Source organism: Salvelinus fontinalis, chromosome 21 (assembly GCF_029448725.1).
Source record: "Salvelinus fontinalis isolate EN_2023a chromosome 21, ASM2944872v1, whole genome shotgun sequence".
Taxonomy (NCBI): domain Eukaryota; kingdom Metazoa; phylum Chordata; class Actinopteri; order Salmoniformes; family Salmonidae; genus Salvelinus; species Salvelinus fontinalis.
The window spans coordinates 25,539,841-25,559,147 of NC_074685.1; the positions used below are offsets into that span (position 1 = coordinate 25,539,841).

Below are 19,307 nucleotides of genomic sequence, written 5' to 3' on the forward strand. Positions count from 1 at the left end.
CAAGTGTACATAATCAAGTCAAAGCAGTGATATTTTGTACAGATAAGTATAAATAACTTGTATTGCTCAACTACTGTTTGACTCTTTCAACATGCCACTGAAAAGGTAGAATGCTATAATACATTATATGATACCTGAAAATACTGCAGAGTAATTCAAATACATTTGCAAACATTGCAAATACATTTGCAAACACAGCAAGTTTGTGAAAACACAAATTCCAACCTCTTTGTCCATCTGAGGGTAAGTGTTCTTGTTTCAAACACACTATACCATATGTTTTTTTATTTTTTTTTATTTAACCTTTATTTAACTAGGCAAGTCAGTTAAGAACAAATTCTTATTTACAATGACGGCCTAGGAACAGTGGTATAGCTTACTCAGAATACAAACTAGCATGATTTTCCACCTACCTTGGCTATAGTTGATTCAAGAAGGCAGTTTGGGGATATTTAGTTTCCTTTAGACACTTAATAGCCATATTTTGTTACTGTTAGAATTCTCAGTAACACTTAACATGAAACAGTTCTTGTGCCTGTGTAATAAAACGGTAATTACATTAGGAACAACATTTTATTAGCATGTTGTTGCATTATACCTTGGTAATTGCATTTTAATTGCATAGCAACAAGCTGCAAGTTTTTGTAACTACTATACACAAGAGGAATAGTGACTTACTTATTCCACTCGTGTAAAAACTCCAGTATTATGCAATTATAAAGCCATTTCCAAAGTCCTATGTGACCATAATGTTGCTATTGTAATAATCACTATTGTAATAATAAAGTTACTTCACCAGTATAGGAACTGGATGTCAAGTGTTACTGTACTACCTTATGTCTCACTCATTATGAACATATATTTGTTAGTCATTTTGAAGCTGCAAAAGTGGTCTACTCGAATGATGAGTTGATTCCATGTCCCTCATGTATTTAATTATAGGCTATATAAAGATGAACATCTAAGAGCCCTCCAAACCATGTGCTTATGATCATATATTTAGACTAATTCAACTAACTGTTGTAGTTTTTGGTTCTTCATCAAATAGTTGGCAGCCATCAAATAAATATTTGTTTTATTTTCAAATAACTTGCAAATATTCACATACCTTCACATATTATTTCGTTTTCTGAGAGGTATTCAAAATACTTCCAAATATGATTTGTTTTTCTGATACCTGTATTTGAATATCAAAGAAAATAGTTGGCTTTTAGTTGAAACCTTACATAAACTGCTGTATATTCGACTACCTTGAGTATTTGAAAAGTTGGTATTTAAGTAAATTACAAAAATACAACCATTTTCTACCTAGGTCTGGTGTGTGTGTCTTCCTGACTCATCCCGTGTGTGTGTATGTCTCAGAGAGAAGAAGCTGAAGGGGCGTGTCCAGGAGCTGGTGTCAGCGCTGGAGAGACTAACCAAGAGCAGCGAGGTCCGCCACCAACAGAGTGCCGAGTTCGTCAACGACCTCAAACGGGCCAACAGGTAACCATGACAACACACACAGGAGGGGAGGAAATATGTTTAGTGACTAAAAGTGAAAATGTTTATTGCTATTAAGACTTAATTGTGTGCATGTGGGGGCTTGTTTATGACTACCAATAGATAAAGAATGTAAAGGTCTTGGAAAAATTAATACAGTTCAGCTATTTGCATTCAGACCCTTTCTTATTTTTTTTCTGCCATTGTTTTGTTTTGTAATACAGCATGGCCATCTAGTGGGAAAGGGGGTGAATTCATATAGAACAACACTATTCTTTATGGATTGCATAAACACAATTTTCCTCCTAAACACATTAAAGTTAATTACTACATCTCACTATTTCACTTTCACTGCAACCCCTCAGCAACCCCTCTTTCTCTGTGACTGAACTCACCAAATCAGAACCAACTGAAGCCAGTCCATCCATCTGTCTGTCTGCATTGTCCTGTCTAGCCATTTGACTCTCTCTTTCCCTTTCTCTCTCTTTCTCTAGTAACCTGGTGGCAGCATACGAGAAGGCCAAGAAGAAGCACCAGGGCAAGCTGAAAAAGCTGGAGGCTCAAATGATGGCCATGGTGGAGCGCCACGAGACCCACGTCCGCATGCTCAAACAACGCATCGCCCTGCTGGAGGAGGAGAACTCACGGCCACACACCAATGAGACGTCCCTATGAGAACTGATGAGATGCCCTAATGAGAACTCACCAGACATCTCTATGAGAACTCACCAGACATCTCTATGAGAACTCACCAGACATCACTATGCGAACTCACTGGACATCACTATGCGAACTCACAAGAATACATGGCAATGAGAGACGTCACTATGAGATCTCAGGAGAACTCACTAGGAGAACTCAACGCTCCACACCAACAGGACCTCCGTGTGGGCATTATTATGAGCAACGGGTAGGGGAGGGGACGAGGGAGAGGAAAGACTGATGTGTGTTGAGAATGTAACCCTTTCCTACCAACCCAGAGATACCCTGCAGTCCTATTGGGCACATACACGTGTGGGAGGACACTGAGGTGATAGCTGCAAGCTCATTAGCCAGCTGATGGACTGGTAGAACTGCCAGGACCTATCAGAGTTGACGCTACAAATGAACGCTACGCTATCAATCATCTCTGGAGAACAACACGTAATCATAATGTACTTTTTTTTAAAGCACTACTATCCTTACTGGTAAATTAATCGCTATTATGTCTCCCACTTTATTTCATATGTTTATGGTCGTCTTTAGTAGCCTTTTTGTTATCTCAAGGTTTGACTGCAAATTATTTAGGAAATATTTTAGATCGATGTTGTCATTTAAAGTTATTCCTTTTTGTTGCCATTTGGCACTATTTTGAGCGATTCCCTTTTTAAGGAATTCCATTCTCTCACCTCTACTTAACAACTTCACAGTTTTCAGTCTACAATGTACACTCTGCCATAGTGAAGACTCACTGAACACAAGGGCTCTATTCACTGAAACCTTTCACTTGGTTTGACGTCTGAATATGTCAAAAACATAATTATTCTTCAACTGTCATTTGAATTGTCACACAGGTAAAAATGTTGTCTTTGACGTAACTGGCAAGCCTGCTTCCCAGATTGGGATAGGGCCCTAAGTCAATACCTCACAGTGTGCAAAATGTCCTTCCAATATGAATGGCAGTGTTTCAGCACGGGCCTTGAACTGTACAGCAGTGAATCAATCGCAAAATACTGTAGTAGGTGTGTGCATGGAGGAGAGATAACAATAGGGTTTTGTGTGTGTGTGTGTGTGTGTGTGTGTGTGTGTGTGTGTGTGTGTGTGTGTGTGTGTGTGTGTGTGTGTGTGTGTGTGTGTGTGTGTGTGTGTGTGTGTGTGTGTGTGTGAGAATGTTTGAGACAGAGATACAAGATTATGCCTTGTCATCCCCTTCATACACACAGAGTTGTTGTACACACACAAACATCCTTTCCAGCCGCAGCACTTTTCACTTCCCGCTGGATAATATCACCACATTGCCTTGTTGAGGACTCTTTGTTTTTCTGCAAGACTTAAACCTGCAAGACCTGTTAACCAATGGCTGCTCCACTTTCTCTGGACGAGGGAACCACATACTATTCTATAGCAATCTGAGATGCTGCATTCTCTCACTCTACCTGACTGCTGTATTGTTCAACATACGTACTACTGTATCTAGCTACTATAAGTATACTTAAGCAGGGACAGACTGGCACCCAGATGACACCCATGTTTCTAGATAACCCTCAATAGCCTGCTATACAGACATTTTAATTAGGCAGGGGTGGGTCAATTGCATATAAATTCCATCTAATTTATTAATTGGATTTGACAATATTTTTGCTTCGATTCATTAACCAAATGTCCTTTTTCATTCCCTGAGTTTCAATGTATTAACCCCAGTCCTGCTATTTGGTAAGACCCACAGCATATGAAAGCAAGCACTGGCGTGTAGACTATTAGTGTAGTAGTGATGTCATTTCCTCTTAATTAACTGATTATAATATTACTTATCACGCAAATACCTGTATTCTGTTTCTGTTGCACATCTCGACCAGACCACACTCAGGTGAATCTGGGGAATACTCCAGTTGAGTGGGTGGTCTCATCTTCTGTTCTGTGAATGAGATGAGGGGTTAGGGGGAAACTGTTTGGCAAACTAATGACCTTATTTGCACAGATATGTTTTGTAATCAAATCTTGGCAATCATTGTTTTCTTGGTTTTAATACAGATAGTATTTGTTTATATTATAAAGTAATAAACCAATTTGAAAGTAAAATGCCAATTGAGTGCTTCTGCTTTTCTTATGCTACAATAACACCTGTCATACAAACCAGCATTGTCATTAAAAAGTATCATTTTTAAAAACATGTCTGTGTATTACGAGACTACTCTATTTTTAGTAATGTACAACTTATTTCTCACTTACAATTATTCTTTGGAACGCTACTTTTCTTACACGTTTAAGCTAGAAACGCCATTTAAATGTAAAAACATGTAGACTGGTCAGGAACATTTTGATATCTTTTATACTTTTTTAACTATTAAGCTTTTTTGTCCATCTTTGTGTCCTCCATCCACTTATGGGATTTCTTCAGCATTCTAAAGGTCCCATTGTTACAAACTCCCAGACTTCCAACATTCTATTCACAGTAAACAATGTAACTTTTGACACAAATCAGCTACTTTGACCACTTTCCCAACAACTTAGGAAAAAAGTATTAAATCTTTGTCTACTTCTCTGCTATTGAAATCTGAAATCAGAACCGAATGATCTTCTACCAATCAAGAGGTAAAGCTGTTTTAGAACCGCATCAACTAGTTTCATTAAGCTAACTTCCCGCTGTTGAATATAACTGGAACTTTGAAAAATGTCAAACGATAGTAATGGGGAGCACAGTTATTTATACTGCACTCTAACTGCAGTAACACTGCAAAATTACTTCAGTAAAAATAGCTTATTTTGGATGCAGTGTTTGCACCATACTGCAGTCATAGTGCACTCGAACTGCATTTATACTGCAGTGTACTGCAGTTATACTGCACTATGACTACAATTTTTTTCGTAAGGGGGCCTTTCATGCCAAATAGTGTCGCCCTCTACGTCACAATGGGATTCGATGAGTTCTAGCTTCTGTTGCTAGGACTGTTGCCAAAACTTTCAACATTCTGACCGGATTACATAATGAACCAAAGCGTCTGTTGCTATGCTGGTTGCTTGGCTCTATTTTACCTCGTAGGAGGATGCAGGCAGTTATAGATCTATTTCACCGCATAAATTATTACCTCAGAATTACTCTCAAAGGAGAGGTAGAGGGGGACACTATTTGGCCGGGAGACATTATTTGGCATGACAGGCCCACATTCAAAAGTAATGTTGATATAGTATTTTATTAAAGTAATCAGACCAGATATTTTAATATATTTCACTTTGATTATATTCCACTGCTTCACTTGAGAAAAAAGTTTAAAACTTCTTCAACTACCACAAAAATACTTTTAAAGAGCTGAAGCAAGTCACAAAATGTTTCTTCATGGGAAATTACCATCTAGTTTGTAGTGCTACACTGCTACTTGCAAGTCTTGATTATCTGTCTCCATAGTAACGTGATCAACAACTTAGGTAACTTAACTAAAGTCTGCTGTCTACTGCACCTATTGAAGGTAAGTGAGAATAGACAGTTAAACAAAAGAATTGTCTGAAGAAGATTGTAAATGTTTGATTCACTGTTCATGTCTGTCAGCTCTTGTGAGTGGGCCTATGTTTGTTAGATTCCCTGTTTGTGTCCATTTTGGCCACCTGTTGTGTGTGTTTGTATTACCTCTTGTTTGTCACAGTTAGTCCGTGTGTTAGTGCTTATGAATGGCTTCTGAGGACCAAGGTTTGCAGAACAGAGGTCTGGTGACCAGCTCAGGGAAAAGGAAGGAGAAACTCCGTCACAGTGTAGTGGCAAGGCCAGTCCACCTTAGCCCTGCAGGTAGGCAGCACACATGCATACACACACACACACACCCCAGCTAGAACATCAGGTTCTGAGAACCATATGTTTCTTAGAGCTTGGTAAACGTGTGGTAGTCAGTTATTTTGCACACAACCTTCTCACAATTTTCTGGGTATGGCGCAGGATAGTTGCTTGGCTTTGGAACATTCTCAGCACATTTATTCTCAGCACAATGTTATTCTGTGGGAATTTTAGTACTCAGCGTAACGTTTCCTCATGGTTCTATTTAAAGTCATGTTCTCATTGTTCAGAAAACGTTACAAAAACTTCAGAGATCGTTCTAAGAATGTTATTTAAAAACATATACATTCCGTTCTCAGCATCAACAAAACGCTCTATCCTTTATCTTGTTAAGTGTGTTCATGTGTGTTGGCTGCGCCCACTAATTGGCCACACCTGATCTTAATGAGTGCTTGTTTCCTTTGAAATGGGGTCTGTTGGAATAGACTAAAATGAACAGCTTTGTATGACTTTAAAAACATGTCATGCTAATGCCATTTTGGTTCTAAACTCATGGATAGAGAACAGAAGATCATAGGTTCGAATCTCTGATGCCGTGCCACAATAGAAAATAAATATGTTTGCATGATTAATGCCAAAGCAAATTAAATGTATTGTGTCCTATCCGTGCTTGGAGATCAAAACAGTAAACCCAAAATAAGCTAGCAGTGTTATTAAAAGTCTTATTGTGACATTACCTTAAAATAACCTATAATTTCCCTTCTCAGAAAGTTAATAAAGCCTCCCAGGAAAAATTTCAGGGAACCATAGTAAAACGTTCTCAGAACCTCCCTGCAACCTAAAAATGAAGGTTCCAAGAACAGGCAAAATTTTCACTTCCGTTCTCAGAATGTTTAAAAAGCTTTCAATTTTACTGGTCAGGAAACATATGGCTTCGTTCCCAGAACCAATGGGAAACCAAAAATATACGTTCCCACAACTTCCAAGGAACCAAATGTGCTAGCTGGGACACACACACAGACGCACACAGAGAGAAACTTGATACAACCAAACTGTCTTGTGATGTCTTTGCCTTGTTTACCTTTACTCCCTGTCCGACTGTACCTCAGTATCTACAGATACCAATGGAACAGTGGCAGTTCCCAAGTGGATACACAGTCACACACAGAGGCCTGGACAAAAGGTCAAGGACCTCCTTGGCCCTGAGAGAGAGGCAGCACTGAAAGCTATACAGACAGGTACCACCATCCTCTGCTCACATTCCCTATTTACAACTAACAGAAAGGCTCCTACAGTATTTGTGATGTCTCTGCTCTGTGGTGGTGTTGTATTCAGGTGTGTATGTGGGCTGGAGATGTCCAGACTTGACCTGGGATTGTTTTAGAGTGGGTGACTCCTCCATGTGCTTCTGTGGACATCACCTGTATGAGCATGGGAAATACACAGGTACAGACCATCTGTCTAAAAATTGATTAAAAAAATAGTACGGTGTATGTGTGTGCATGTGCCTGGTCTACACCAGTGTACTTAAACTAGTTTTTTATTACATAATGGTGTGTCTGTGTGTGTGCGTCAGGCTCCAGTGTGCGTGTGCCCTGCTTGGTCCCGTCCTGTAGCTGCGGGGCCTTTGCCTTCATGCCGTCCCGTCCAGAAGAGGTGGGGGAGCCATGGGTTAGAGGGAGACCTGGGTTTGACTCCCAGGTCTGGAGGGCCCTCTGTCGCTGCAAACACCCCCACCAGCAACACTCTCCCAGGGCAGGACACTCCTGCAGGGTGGGAGGTACGGTAGTGAACAATAAATGGACATGTCAGCCGCTCAATGATGTAATAATTGCAAACATAAATGACAGGACTGTATGTGTTCATAGATTTCCCAAATGGTGGGCCAGGACCCAGTAGTACAGTTTGATAGGGTTTCACTTTGTTTCATGGAACCCTCACATGCGATAAATCAAATCACATTTTATTAGTCACATCGCCGAATACAACCTTACAGTGAGATGCTTACTTGCGAGCCCCTAACCAACAATACAGTTTTTTTGCGAGCCCCTAACCAACAATACGGATAAGAATAAGAGATAAAAGTAACAAGTAATTAAAGAGCAGCAGTAAATTAACAATAGCGAGACTATATACAGGGGGCAACCGATACAGAGTCAATGTGCGGGGTCACCGGTTAGTTGAGGTAGCATGTACATGTAGGTAGAGGTATTAAAGCGACAATGCATAGATGACAACAGAGAGTAGCAGTGGTGTAAAGAGGGGGTGGGGGGGGGGGGGCAATGCAAATTGTCTGGGTAGCCATCTGACTAGATGTTCAGGAGTCTTGTGGCTTGGGGGTAGAAGCTGTTTAGAAGCCTCTTGGACCTACACTTGGTGCTCCGGTACCGCTTGCCGTGCGGTAGGTGAGAAGAGTCTATGACTAGGGTGGTTGGAGTCTTTGACAATTTTTAGGGCCTTCCTCTGACACGCCTACTATAGAGATCCTAGATGGCAGGAAGCTTGGCCCCAGTGATGTACTGGGCTTTAGGCACTACCCTCTGTAGTGCCTTGCGTTCGTAGGCTGAGAAGTTGCCATACCAGACAGTGATGCAACCAGTCAGGATGCTCTCGATGGTGCAGCTGTAGAACCTTTTGAGGATCTGAGGACCCATGCCAAATGTTTTCAGTCTCCTGAGGGGGAATAGGTTTTGTCGTGCCCTCTTCACGACTGTCTTGGTGTGCTTGGACCATGTTAGTTTGTTGGTGATGTGGACACCAATGAACTTGAAGCTCTCAACCTGCTCCACTGCAGCCCCGTTGATGAGAATGGGGCGTGCTCGGTCCTCTTTTTCCTGTAGTCCACGATCATCTCCTTAGTCTTGATCACGATGAGGGAGAGGTTGTTGTCCTGGCACCACACCAGGTCTCGCCAGGTCTCTGACCTCCTCCCTATAGGCTGCATCATCGTTGTCGGTGATCAGGCCTACCACTGTTGTGTCATCAGCAAATTTAATGATGGTGTTGGAGTCGTGCCTGGCCGTGCAGTCATGAGTGAACAGGGAGTACAGGAGGGGACTGAGCACGCACCCCTGAGGGGCCCCTGTGTTGAGGATCAGTGTGGCGGATGTGTTGCTACCTACCATTACCACCTGGGGGCAGCCCGTCAGGAAGTCCAGGATCCAGTTGCAGAAGGAGGTGTTTAGTCCCAGGGTCCTTAGCTTATTTATGAGCTTTGAGGGCACTATGGTGTTGAACGCTGAGCTGTAGTCAATGAATAGCATTCTCACATACAGTTGGAGTCGGAAGTTTACATACACTTAGGTTGGAGTCATTAAAACTCGTTTTTCAACCACTCCGCAAATTTCTTGTTAACAAACTATAGTTTTGGTCGGTTAGGACATCTACTTTGTGCATGACCCAAGTAATTTTCCCAACAATTGTTTACAGACAGATTATCACTTATAATTCACTGTATCACAATTCCAGTTGGTCAGAAGTTTACATACACTAAGTTGACTGTGCCTTTAAACAGCATGGAAAATTCCAGAAAATGATGTCGCGGCTTTAGAAGGTTCTGATAGGCTAATTGACATAATTTGAGTAAATTGGAGGTGTACCTGTGGATGTATTTCAAGGCCTACCTTCAAACTCAGTGCCTCTTTGCTTGACATCATGGGAAAATCAAAATAAATCAGCCAAGACCTCAGAAAAAAAATTGTAGACCTCCACCACTCTGGTTCATCCTTGGGAGCAATTTCCATAGGCCTGAAGGTACGTTCATCTGTACAAACAATAGTACTGTCACGATCGTCGTACGAACTGGAAATATACTCAGACCAACGTGCAACGTGATTTGGGTTCCACATTTTTAATAAAGGAAACTCTGCCTAAATATGATCCCCAATCAGAGACAATGATAAACAGCTGCCTCTGATTGGGAACCATACCAGGCCAACACAGAAATCAACACACTAGATCACCCACCCTAGTCACACCCCGACCTAGCCAAAATAGAGAATAAAAGGCTCTCTATTTAGGCAGCCATTTCACCACTGTGTTTTGTGGGATCTTGTTTGTGTGTAGTTGCCTGTGAGCACTTCGTGACTTCACATTTCGTTTGCTGTTTATTGTTTTTGTGAGTTTCCTTTATTAAAAATGTGGAACCCAAATCACGCTGCACGTTGGTCTGAGTATATTCCCAGTTCGTACGATGATCCGGACAGAAGATCCCACCACAACAGGACCAAGCAGCGTGTCCAGGAAGAGAAGGTATCCTGGGCTTGGGAGGAGATAAAGGAGGAGAAGACATACTGGACTTGGGAGGAAATTATCGCTGGAGACGAAAGCCTTCCGTGGAAGCAGACGCAGGGAGAGAAGGGAGGACAGCGACGACGCCGGGGTTCGCGGCCACAGAGTAAGCCCAAAAGACAGCCCAAATTATGTTTTTTTTTGGGGGGGGGGGGGGGGCACACGGGTGGAGGAATGAGCCAAAGACCGTCAGGGAGTCGAAGGAGGAACTCGATGAAAGATTCTGGAGAGAGGTGGTGGCGATGAGAGTGCTGCAGCGTGGGCGTGCTGATGAGCGTGACACCAGTCCGGTGTCATCTGCACCGGTTTCACGCATCTGGTCTCCAGTGCGCCTCCACAGTCCGGTACGTCCTGTGTCTCCTCCACGCACTCGCCTTGAAGTGTGTGTCACCGTTCCGGTACAATTTGTGCCGGTTCTACGCACCAGGTCTCCAGTGCGCATACACAGCCCAGTACGTCCTGTGCCAGCTCCCCGCACTCGCCATGTGAAGTGTGTCATTGTTCTGGTACAATTTGTGCCGGTTCTACGCACCAGGTCTCCAGTGCACCTCCACAGCCCAGTACGTTCGGTGCTAGGTCATCGCACTCACAGTGCGGAGTGTGTCATCGTTCCGGCACCATCTGTGCCAGCTCTACGCACCAGGTCTCCAGTGCGCCTCCACAGCCCAGTACGTCCTGTGCCTCTTCCTCGCACTCTCCCTGAAGTGCGTGTCCCCAGTCCGGTACGTCCTGTGCCTGCTCCTCGCACTCTCCCTCAAGTGTGCCTTCCCAGTCAGGTACGTCCTGTGCCTGCTCCCCGCACTCGCCTTGAAGTGCGTGTCCCCAGTCCGGTACGTCCTGTGCCTGCTCCTCGCACGCTCCCTCAAGTGCGCCTTCCCAGTCAGGTACGTCCTGTGCCTGCTCCCCGCACTCGCCCTGAAGTGTTTGATGGTTCGTCAGAGGGCATAGCGGGATTTCTTATAAGCTTCTGGGTTAGAGTCCCAGTCCTTGAAAGCGGAAGCTCTAGCCTTTAGCTCAGTGCGGATACTGCCTGTAATCCACGGCTTCTGGTTGGGGTATGTGCATATACGGTCACTGTGGGGACGATGTCATCGATGCACTTATTGATGAAGCCAGTGACTGATGTAATGCCATCGGAGGAATCTCTGAACATATTCCAGTCTCTGCTAGCAAAACAGTCCTGTAGCTTAGCATCTGCTTCATCTGACCACTTTTTTATTGATCTCGTCACTGGTGCTTCCTGCTTTAATTTTTGCTTGTAGGCAGGAATCAGGAGGATAGAATTATGGTCAGATTTGCCAAATGGAGAGCGAGGGAAAGCTTTCTGTGTGTGGATTATAGGTGATCCAGAATTATTTTTCCTCTGGTTGCACATTTAACAGGATGATAGAAATTTGATAAAACGTATTTAAGTTTCCCTGCATTAATGTCCCTGGCTACTAGGAGCGCCGCCTCTGGGGGAGCATTTTCTTGTTTGCTTATGGCGGAATACAGCTCATTCAATGCTGTCTTAGTGCCAGCCTCTGACTCTGGTGGTATGTAAACAGCTGCAAAGAATACAGATGAAAACTCTCTCGGTAGGTAGTGTGGTCGACAGCTTATCGTGAGATACTCTACCTCAGACGAGCAATAGCTCGAGACTTCCTTTGATATTGTGCACCAGCTGTTATTTACAAAAATACATAGTCCGCCGCCCTTTGTCTTACCAGACACCGCTGTTCTATCCTACCGGTACATCGTATAACCAGCCAGCTGTATGTTGATATTGTCGTCGTTCAGCCACGACTCTGTGAAGCACACGATGTTATAGTTTTTTATGTCCCGTTGGTAGTTTAATCTTCCGCGTAACTCGTAGATTTTATTCTCCAAAGATTGCACGTTTGCTAGTAGAATGGAGGGAAGTGGGGGTTTATTCGATCACCTACGAATTCTCAGAAGGCAGCCCGCCCTTCGGCCCCTCTTTCTCCGTCTCCTCTTCACGCAGATCCCGGGGATCGGGTCTGTTCCCGAGGAAGCAATATATCCTTCGCGTCGGGCTCGTCAGAGTCGTGAAATGAAAAAAAGGATTCTGCTAGTCCTTGGTGAGTAATCGCAGTCCTGATGTCAAGAAGTTATTTTGGGTCATAATAGACGGTAGCGGCAACATTATGTACAAAATAAGTAAAAATATAAGATATAAAAATTTAGTTGCAAACAATGCAAATAAACAAACAAAAAACACAATCGGCTGGGGGCATGTAAAACGTTTGCCTTCTTCTCCGCCGCCATGTTTACTCCAGTGTGCAATGGTGTCTTATGGCCCCCAGGATGTCGCTGTGTTATCTTCCAGTCCAGCTTCCTGTGTGCTTCATGTGACCAGCACTGGGAGAAGCATGAGACGTTCTTCGACACTGAGCAGTCCAGGAGAAAGCAGGGCCTGCCATACGGTGAGCTAGGAGAAGTCCTGGAACATTATACCAAATGGTCCACCCAACCACTACGAAATGTTGCTTGAATAGGAATATCTGTAGGGGAGAGTGGGGTAAGTGGAGCCATTTTTTACATTCAGCATCACTCCGTCAAGGGAAATATATTATTCTTTCTAACAAAGAGTTTGATGGGGTTAAGGTCAGGGCTCTGTGCAGGCCAGTCAAGTTCTTCCACACCGTTCTCGACAAACCATTTCTGTATGGACCTCGCTTTGTGCACAGGGGGCAATGTCATGCTGAAACAGGAAAGGGCCTTCACCAACTTGTTGGAAGCACAGAATCGTCTAGAATGTCATTGTATGCTGTAGCCTGAACCATAAAAAAAAAACAGTTCCTCCACCAAACTGTACAGTTGGCACTGTGCATTCAGGCAGGTAGCGTTCTCCTGGCATCCGCCAAACCCCGATTGGTCCGTCGGACTGCCAGATGGTGAAGCGTGAATCATCACTCCAGAGAACGCATTTCCACTGCTCCAGAGTCCAATGGCAGCGAGCTTTACACCACATCATCCGACGCCAGCCGACGCTTGTGTTCGGCTGCTCGACCAAGGAAACCCATTTCATGAAGCTTCCGACGAACAGTTATTGTGCTGACGTTGCTTCTAGAGGCAGTTTGGAACTCCGTAGTGAGTGTTGCAACCGAAGACAGACGATCTTTAAGCGCTACATGCTTCAGCACTCGGCAGTCCCATTCTGTGAGCTTGTGTGGTCTACCACTTCGCGGCTGAGCCTTTGTTGCACCTAGACATTTCCACTTCACAGTAACAGCACTTACAGACCGGGGCAGCTCTAGCAGGGCAGAAATTTGATGAACTGACTTGTTGGAAAGGTGGCATCCTATGACGGTGCCACGTTGAAAGTCACTGAGGTCTTCAGTAAGGCCATTCTACAGCCAATTTGTGTCTATGGAGATTGCATGGCTGTGTGTTCGATTTTATACACCTGTCAGCAACGGGTGTGGCTGAAATAGCCGAATCCACAAATTGTATATATAGTGTATATTTCAGGATGTTGTGTATCCCTGGAAATAATCAGAATTCATGTAAACAGTTTTGAAAACATAGCTTGTCCATACCCCGGGTATGGAGTAAGTTGAGCCTTGGGACAGGGTAAGTTAAGCCACCTACAAATGTCTGTACTGAATTAAATATTACCACTACCTTTTTTAAAGTTTTTATTTCCCAAACACAATTCAACACAATCACAATAGCTTTTTTTGTATTTTAGTAATATTTTAACACAGGCTTAACACCTAACAAACACTTTGTACTTTTTAAAACAATTTTAACATAGGCCAGCCCCTGTTGTTACCTCGTATCCCAGCGATAATGCCTTGCATCACGCTTGGGTAGAAAACACTTACATTTGCTCAACTTGACATTGGCTCAACTTACTTCACTCTCCCCTGCAGGAATTCTAATGCTTGTGGTCCACTGGTGGGTTGCAACTGATTCCTCTTGGTCCTATAGAATTAGATATTGGTGATGTTCCAGGTTGTCTTTTTTTGCAGTCAAAATGTTTAAAGCAACAAACTGACATTTCCCTCTGCTTGGTTTCAACAGGAGACACATACATGCCTTTTGCAGAGGTCCCCACCCTGAGAAATGCTGTTTTAACAGGCAGATTGAAGGACACCTACGCCTTGTCAGACAGCACAAGAAAGGCTGTTTAATCATCATCATTCAAGGGGGGGGGGTCATTATCTTTGAATTATCTTGACTGGAATCAACTTTAAACTAATGACATCCACATTACTTCTTATTATTCATTTTGTTATTTATTTACAAAAAATTACACAAGCCAGATACAAATGAACAACAATTTACAGACTGTGGCGGATGAATCAGAATAAGTTGGGTAACATAGATAAATAAGATGTTTTATTTACATAATATGCTTATGTGAGATACTTCTCATTAGAATGTATCCCTTTGGACTATACTTTTGGCAGTTGCACTTTTCCCTTCTCAGCTAGGGCTCAGTCACTTGGGGCCCAGAGAGGGGAGAGGTCAGGCTTGTCTTTTACATGGCTCTGGTAATATGCAGAATATCAGAAAGGGAGGAGTACAGAATGGAACATTGTCTTCATATGTGAATGTATCTGTTAAACCATGTGAAGGGATGGCGTGATTAAGGGGGAACCAATTATCTCTTGGCTCCACAATGTCTGTGCGCAAGTCACTCCCCTCATTGAGCTTGTCCATGAGTGGGGCGAAGAGGCAGGTTTACTTGAGATGGGAGTATATAGAGTTGACAATTGAGTTATGCCTTGGATGAGGTAATGTTTTGGTACTATGAAGTACCAGGAATGAGATTAGAACCTTGTTTTAGAGACCAAACTGAGCGATAATTTATAGCGAATGCAATCTGGCTAAGGGATACTCCTTTCTCAAGCAAAATGCCCTTTGTGAAGAGTTCCTAAGATCTGTGGTTCATCATGTAAGTTGAGAGGGGTGTATCTTTGCTATAAAAGATCTCAGTTGTCATTATGTTGGGACTCTTAACTCTTAACAATTCATTATAGATAGTGAATTGTTGAAAGTCACAGGGCTATGGTAAAGCTCATATTATTAAAGATGACATTTAAGTATAACTCTGACTGGTGTGTGGTTTGTAACTCTCCTCATTTGGTAATACAGGAAATTGGCACAACAAGACACACACAAACATTGTTTACATCTCATCTGCCCAGACCCACATACTCACACCTCCATCCCTAGTGCCTCCATTATTGTCTGCCACTTGGCCTTAAATTGTGCCAATTCGTTTTTCTCGGTTGCCCATGCTATTTCAATATTTCAATAATAAATAATTAAAACAGACAGATTAAAAGTATGTTTACATTGTAATTCTTCTGACAGCCAACTTTCTAGCTCCACCCATAACTTCCGGACTTTATAGTATTCCCAGAAAGTATGGATTATTGAGTCATTGTTAGTTGACTCATTGTTAATTTTCAGAATTTTGTCTCTTGTATAATAAATTCTATACTTTAGTTTATACTGGATTAAGCATCAATTTTCATTAACTTGAATTTTACTATTTATGTTCCAACTTTCCCTCCATCTTGAACCGATAGCAGTTCTTTTTAAGTACCAGTAGTAAAAAAAAATCTAAGAGATTGTCAGTTGGATAGGCTCTCTGCAAGGTTTTGTATATCTTCCCTATCATATGAACATCATTTTCTGACTCAAATATGGTTCCCTCAAAGTTGCTCTAAAAAATTTGTGACATGTAACTTTTGGTCAATCCAAAATATTTTTTTTTATTTGGTCATGAAAATAAATGTATTTCCTGTTACCAAGTCATTTACAGTTTCTATGCCTTTAGTTTTCCATCTGGACCAATTTATTGATGAATTCTGAAAAGCTATTCAGGGATTGTTCCATAAAGTTGTTTTTAGGGAGTGATATTGGTTCTTGTAGAATACATTTAATTTTCTTCCATATTGTTATAGTGTTCATAACTATGAAATTGTTAATGTCCTTAGCGTTATCCTTTTAAAATAGACACATACAAAGATTCTGGGGATGAGCATGTGCATCTTCAAAATGTACCCATTGTTCCTTCATAGTATCACAACACAGGATGAGACCCAAATGCAGACACAGGAGGCAGATGGTTAGAGTCTCTGATATTTAATAATAGACAAGGGGCAGGCAAGAGGCAGGTCGAGGACAGGCAGAAGTTCGTAAACCAATTCAGAGTCAGATGGGAACAGGATGGCAGAATGGTATGGCAGGCGGGCTCAGGGTCAGGGCAGGCAGAAAAGTCAAGAACCGGGAGGACTGGAAAACAGGAGTATGGAAAAACACACTGGTAGACTTGACGAGACAAGACGAACTGGCAACAGAGAACACAGGTATAAAAACAGGAGACAGAGGGCGTAGGTTTAATTCTGGACACATGAAAAATGGTATGTATACGGAGGGTACCGGGCAACAGAAGGCGAACAGCAGAGGGGCTAAGGATCTTGGAGATGGGGAAAGGGCCGATAAGTAGTTCAGTAGGTCCTATGATTGAGTGTAGTCAGGCCCAAGGGTGAGAAGGTGAACAGAAAGGCACTGGAGCGACGAACCACCCTTGCTGTCTGCCTGGCCGGTTACCCTCTCTCCACTGGGATTCTCTGCCTCTAACCCTATTACGGGGGCTGAGTCACTGGCTTACTGGTGCGCTTCATTGCCGTCCCTAGGAGGGTGCGTCACTTGAGTGGGTTGAGTCACTGACGTGATCTTCCTGTCCGGGTTGGCGCCCCCTTCGGGTACGTGCCGTGGGGGAGATCTTCGTGGGCTATACTCGGTCTTGTCTCGGGGTAGTAGGTTTGTGTTTGAAGATATCCCTCTAGTGGTGTGGGGGCTGTCTTTTGGCAAAGTGGGTGGGGTTATATCCTGCCTGTTTGCCCATGTCCCGTGGTATCGTCGGACAGGGCCACAGTGTCTCCCGACCACTCCTGTCTCAGCCTCCAGTATTTATGCTGCAACAGTTTGTGTCGGGGGGCTAGAGTCAGTCTGTTATATCTGGAGTATTTCTCCTGTCTTATCTGGTGTCCTGTGTGAATTTAAGTATGCTCCCTCTAATTCTCTCTCTTACTCTCTCTCTTCTCTTGGGGGACCTAACCCCTAAGGCCATGCCTCAGGACTACCTGGCCTGATGACTCCTTGCTGTCCCCAGTCCATCTGCTCATGCTGCTTCTCCAGTTTCAACTGTTCTGCCTGTGGCTATGGAATCCTGACCTGTTCACTGGACGTGCTACCTTGTCCCGGACCTGCTGTTTTGGACTCTCTCTCTACCACACCTGCTGTCTCTAACTCTGAATGATCGGCTATGAAAAGCCAACTGACATTTACTCCTGAGGTGCTGACCTGTAGCACCCTCTACAACCACTGTGATTATTATTATCTGACCCTGCTGGTCATCTATGAACATTTGAACATCTTGGCCATGTTCTGTTATAATCTCCACCCGGCACAGCCAGAAGAGGACTGGCCACCCCTCCTCGCCTGCCTGAAGTTGAGGTGCTTGGCGGTGCAGAGATATTCCAGGTTCTTATGGTCCATCCACACCAAAAATGGCTTTTCTATCCCTTCTAACCATTGCCTCCACTCCTCCTACGCCATCTTGACAGTGAGTAATTCTCGATTTCCCACGTCGTAGTTCCTCTCTGCGGGGTTAAGAGGATGCGAAAGGAAGGCGCATGGATGCAGCCTCTGGTCCTGGGCAGAGTGTTGGGACAGGACAGCCCCCACTCCGACGTCCAAGGCGTCGACCGGTCTGAATGGATTAAGATGGGGGCTGTAGTGAATCGCTGCTTGAGGTCAGAGAACTCCCTGTCAGCTGCTGGAGACCATATGAACGGCACCTTGGGAGAGGTGAGTGCAGAGAGAGGGGAAGCAAGGATGCTGTAACCCCAGATGAAATGGCGGTAGAAATTGGCAAACCCCAGGAAATGCTGCATCTGCACTCTGGATGTGGGTTGAGGCCAATCCACCACCGCTCTCACCTTGTCAGGGTCCATTTGCACACTCCCTGCAACGATGACGTATCCTAGGAAGGAGATGGTGGTGCAATGGAACTCACACTTCTCCGCCTTCGTGAACAGCTGGTTCTCCAGGAGATGCTGGAGGATCTGTCGGACATGGAGGTTGTGCTCTTGAGCTGACCGGGAATAGATGAAGATGTCGTCGAGGTAGACAAACACAAATCGGTTCAACATGCCCCGGAGCACATCATTGACCAGGGCCTGGAATACTGCGGGATCGTTGGTCAGTCCGAATGGCATCACCAGTTACTCGTAGTGCCCACTAGCCGTATTAAAAGCAGTTTTCCACTCTACCCCTTCCTGTATCCGAACCAAATGGTAGGCATTCCGAAGGCCCAACTTGGAGAAGATGGTTGCCCCCTGGAGAGGCTCGAAAGCTGAGGAGATGAGTGGTAGCGAGGAACGTTTTTTAACCGTAATGAAATTGAGACCCCGGTAGTCGATACACAGATGCAGGGTGTTGTCCTTCTTTTCCACAAAGAAGAACCCTGCGCCGGCGGGGGAGGAAGAGGGACGTATAAACCCAGCAGTGAGAGAGTCCTCAATATACCCTTCGCTTTGGTCTCCGGATCCGACAGGGAATAAAGTCGCCCCCGAGGAGATGTAGTGCCCGGGAGAAGGTCGATGGCGCAGTCATAGTGCCGATGCGGAGGAAGCAAGGTGGCACGGGCATTGCTGAAAACCTCCCGGAGGTCCTGGTATTCCGCGGGAACGGCAGAGAGGTTTGGGGCTTCTCCCAAGCCCGCAGGAAGACGTCCTGAGGCAGGCAGTGCCGACTTCAGGCAATGCACATGGCAAAACGGGCTCCAACCCAGGATAGAGCCAGTAGCCCAGTCGATCAGAGGATTGTGCCTCTGGAGCCAGGAGAACCACAAAATCATGGGTGCATGAGGGGATTCAATGGGCAGGAACTGCATACTCCCACTGTGATTGCCCGACACTCTCACGTTAATGGGAAACGTAGTGTGGGTGACTCTGCCAATAAAGCGTCCGTCCAATGGTCTGGCGTCCATGGGAATGGATATGGTTGTGTGGAGATGCCCAGCGCCGACACCAGGGTAGTGTCC

General features: G+C 44.2%; 2 protein-coding genes across 4 annotated transcripts in view; both read left to right on the forward strand.

Moving 5' to 3' along the window:
* The window catches only part of LOC129818490 (colorectal mutant cancer protein), a 125,795-nt gene extending 121,535 nt beyond the window's left edge, over positions 1 to 4,260 (forward strand). For both annotated transcript variants that reach the window (XM_055874433.1, XM_055874434.1), the window contains 2 exons: positions 1,363 to 1,485; positions 1,977 to 4,260. In XM_055874433.1, coding sequence (XP_055730408.1) covers positions 1,363 to 1,485; positions 1,977 to 2,157 — 304 coding nt within the window. In that variant the 3' untranslated portion in view covers positions 2,158 to 4,260. The remainder of the gene's footprint in view (positions 1 to 1,362; positions 1,486 to 1,976) is intronic.
* A 949-nt stretch (positions 4,261 to 5,209) lies between these two features.
* On the forward strand, positions 5,210 to 15,380 carry LOC129818492 (protein FAM221B-like). 2 transcript variants are annotated; one of them, XM_055874436.1, is made up of 7 exons: positions 5,210 to 5,645; positions 5,820 to 5,959; positions 7,054 to 7,182; positions 7,280 to 7,390; positions 7,521 to 7,724; positions 12,541 to 12,660; positions 14,264 to 15,379. In XM_055874436.1, exons 2-7 carry the CDS (start codon positions 5,845 to 5,847, stop codon positions 14,371 to 14,373), a joined length of 789 nt encoding a protein of 262 aa, XP_055730411.1. In that variant the 5' UTR covers positions 5,210 to 5,645; positions 5,820 to 5,844; the 3' UTR covers positions 14,374 to 15,379. The 2 variants fall into 2 exon arrangements, with proteins under 2 accessions (XP_055730411.1, XP_055730412.1); XM_055874437.1 differs by lacking the exon at positions 12,541 to 12,660 and having other exon boundaries at positions 14,264 to 15,380.
* The last annotated feature ends 3,927 nt before the right edge of the window (positions 15,381 to 19,307 follow it).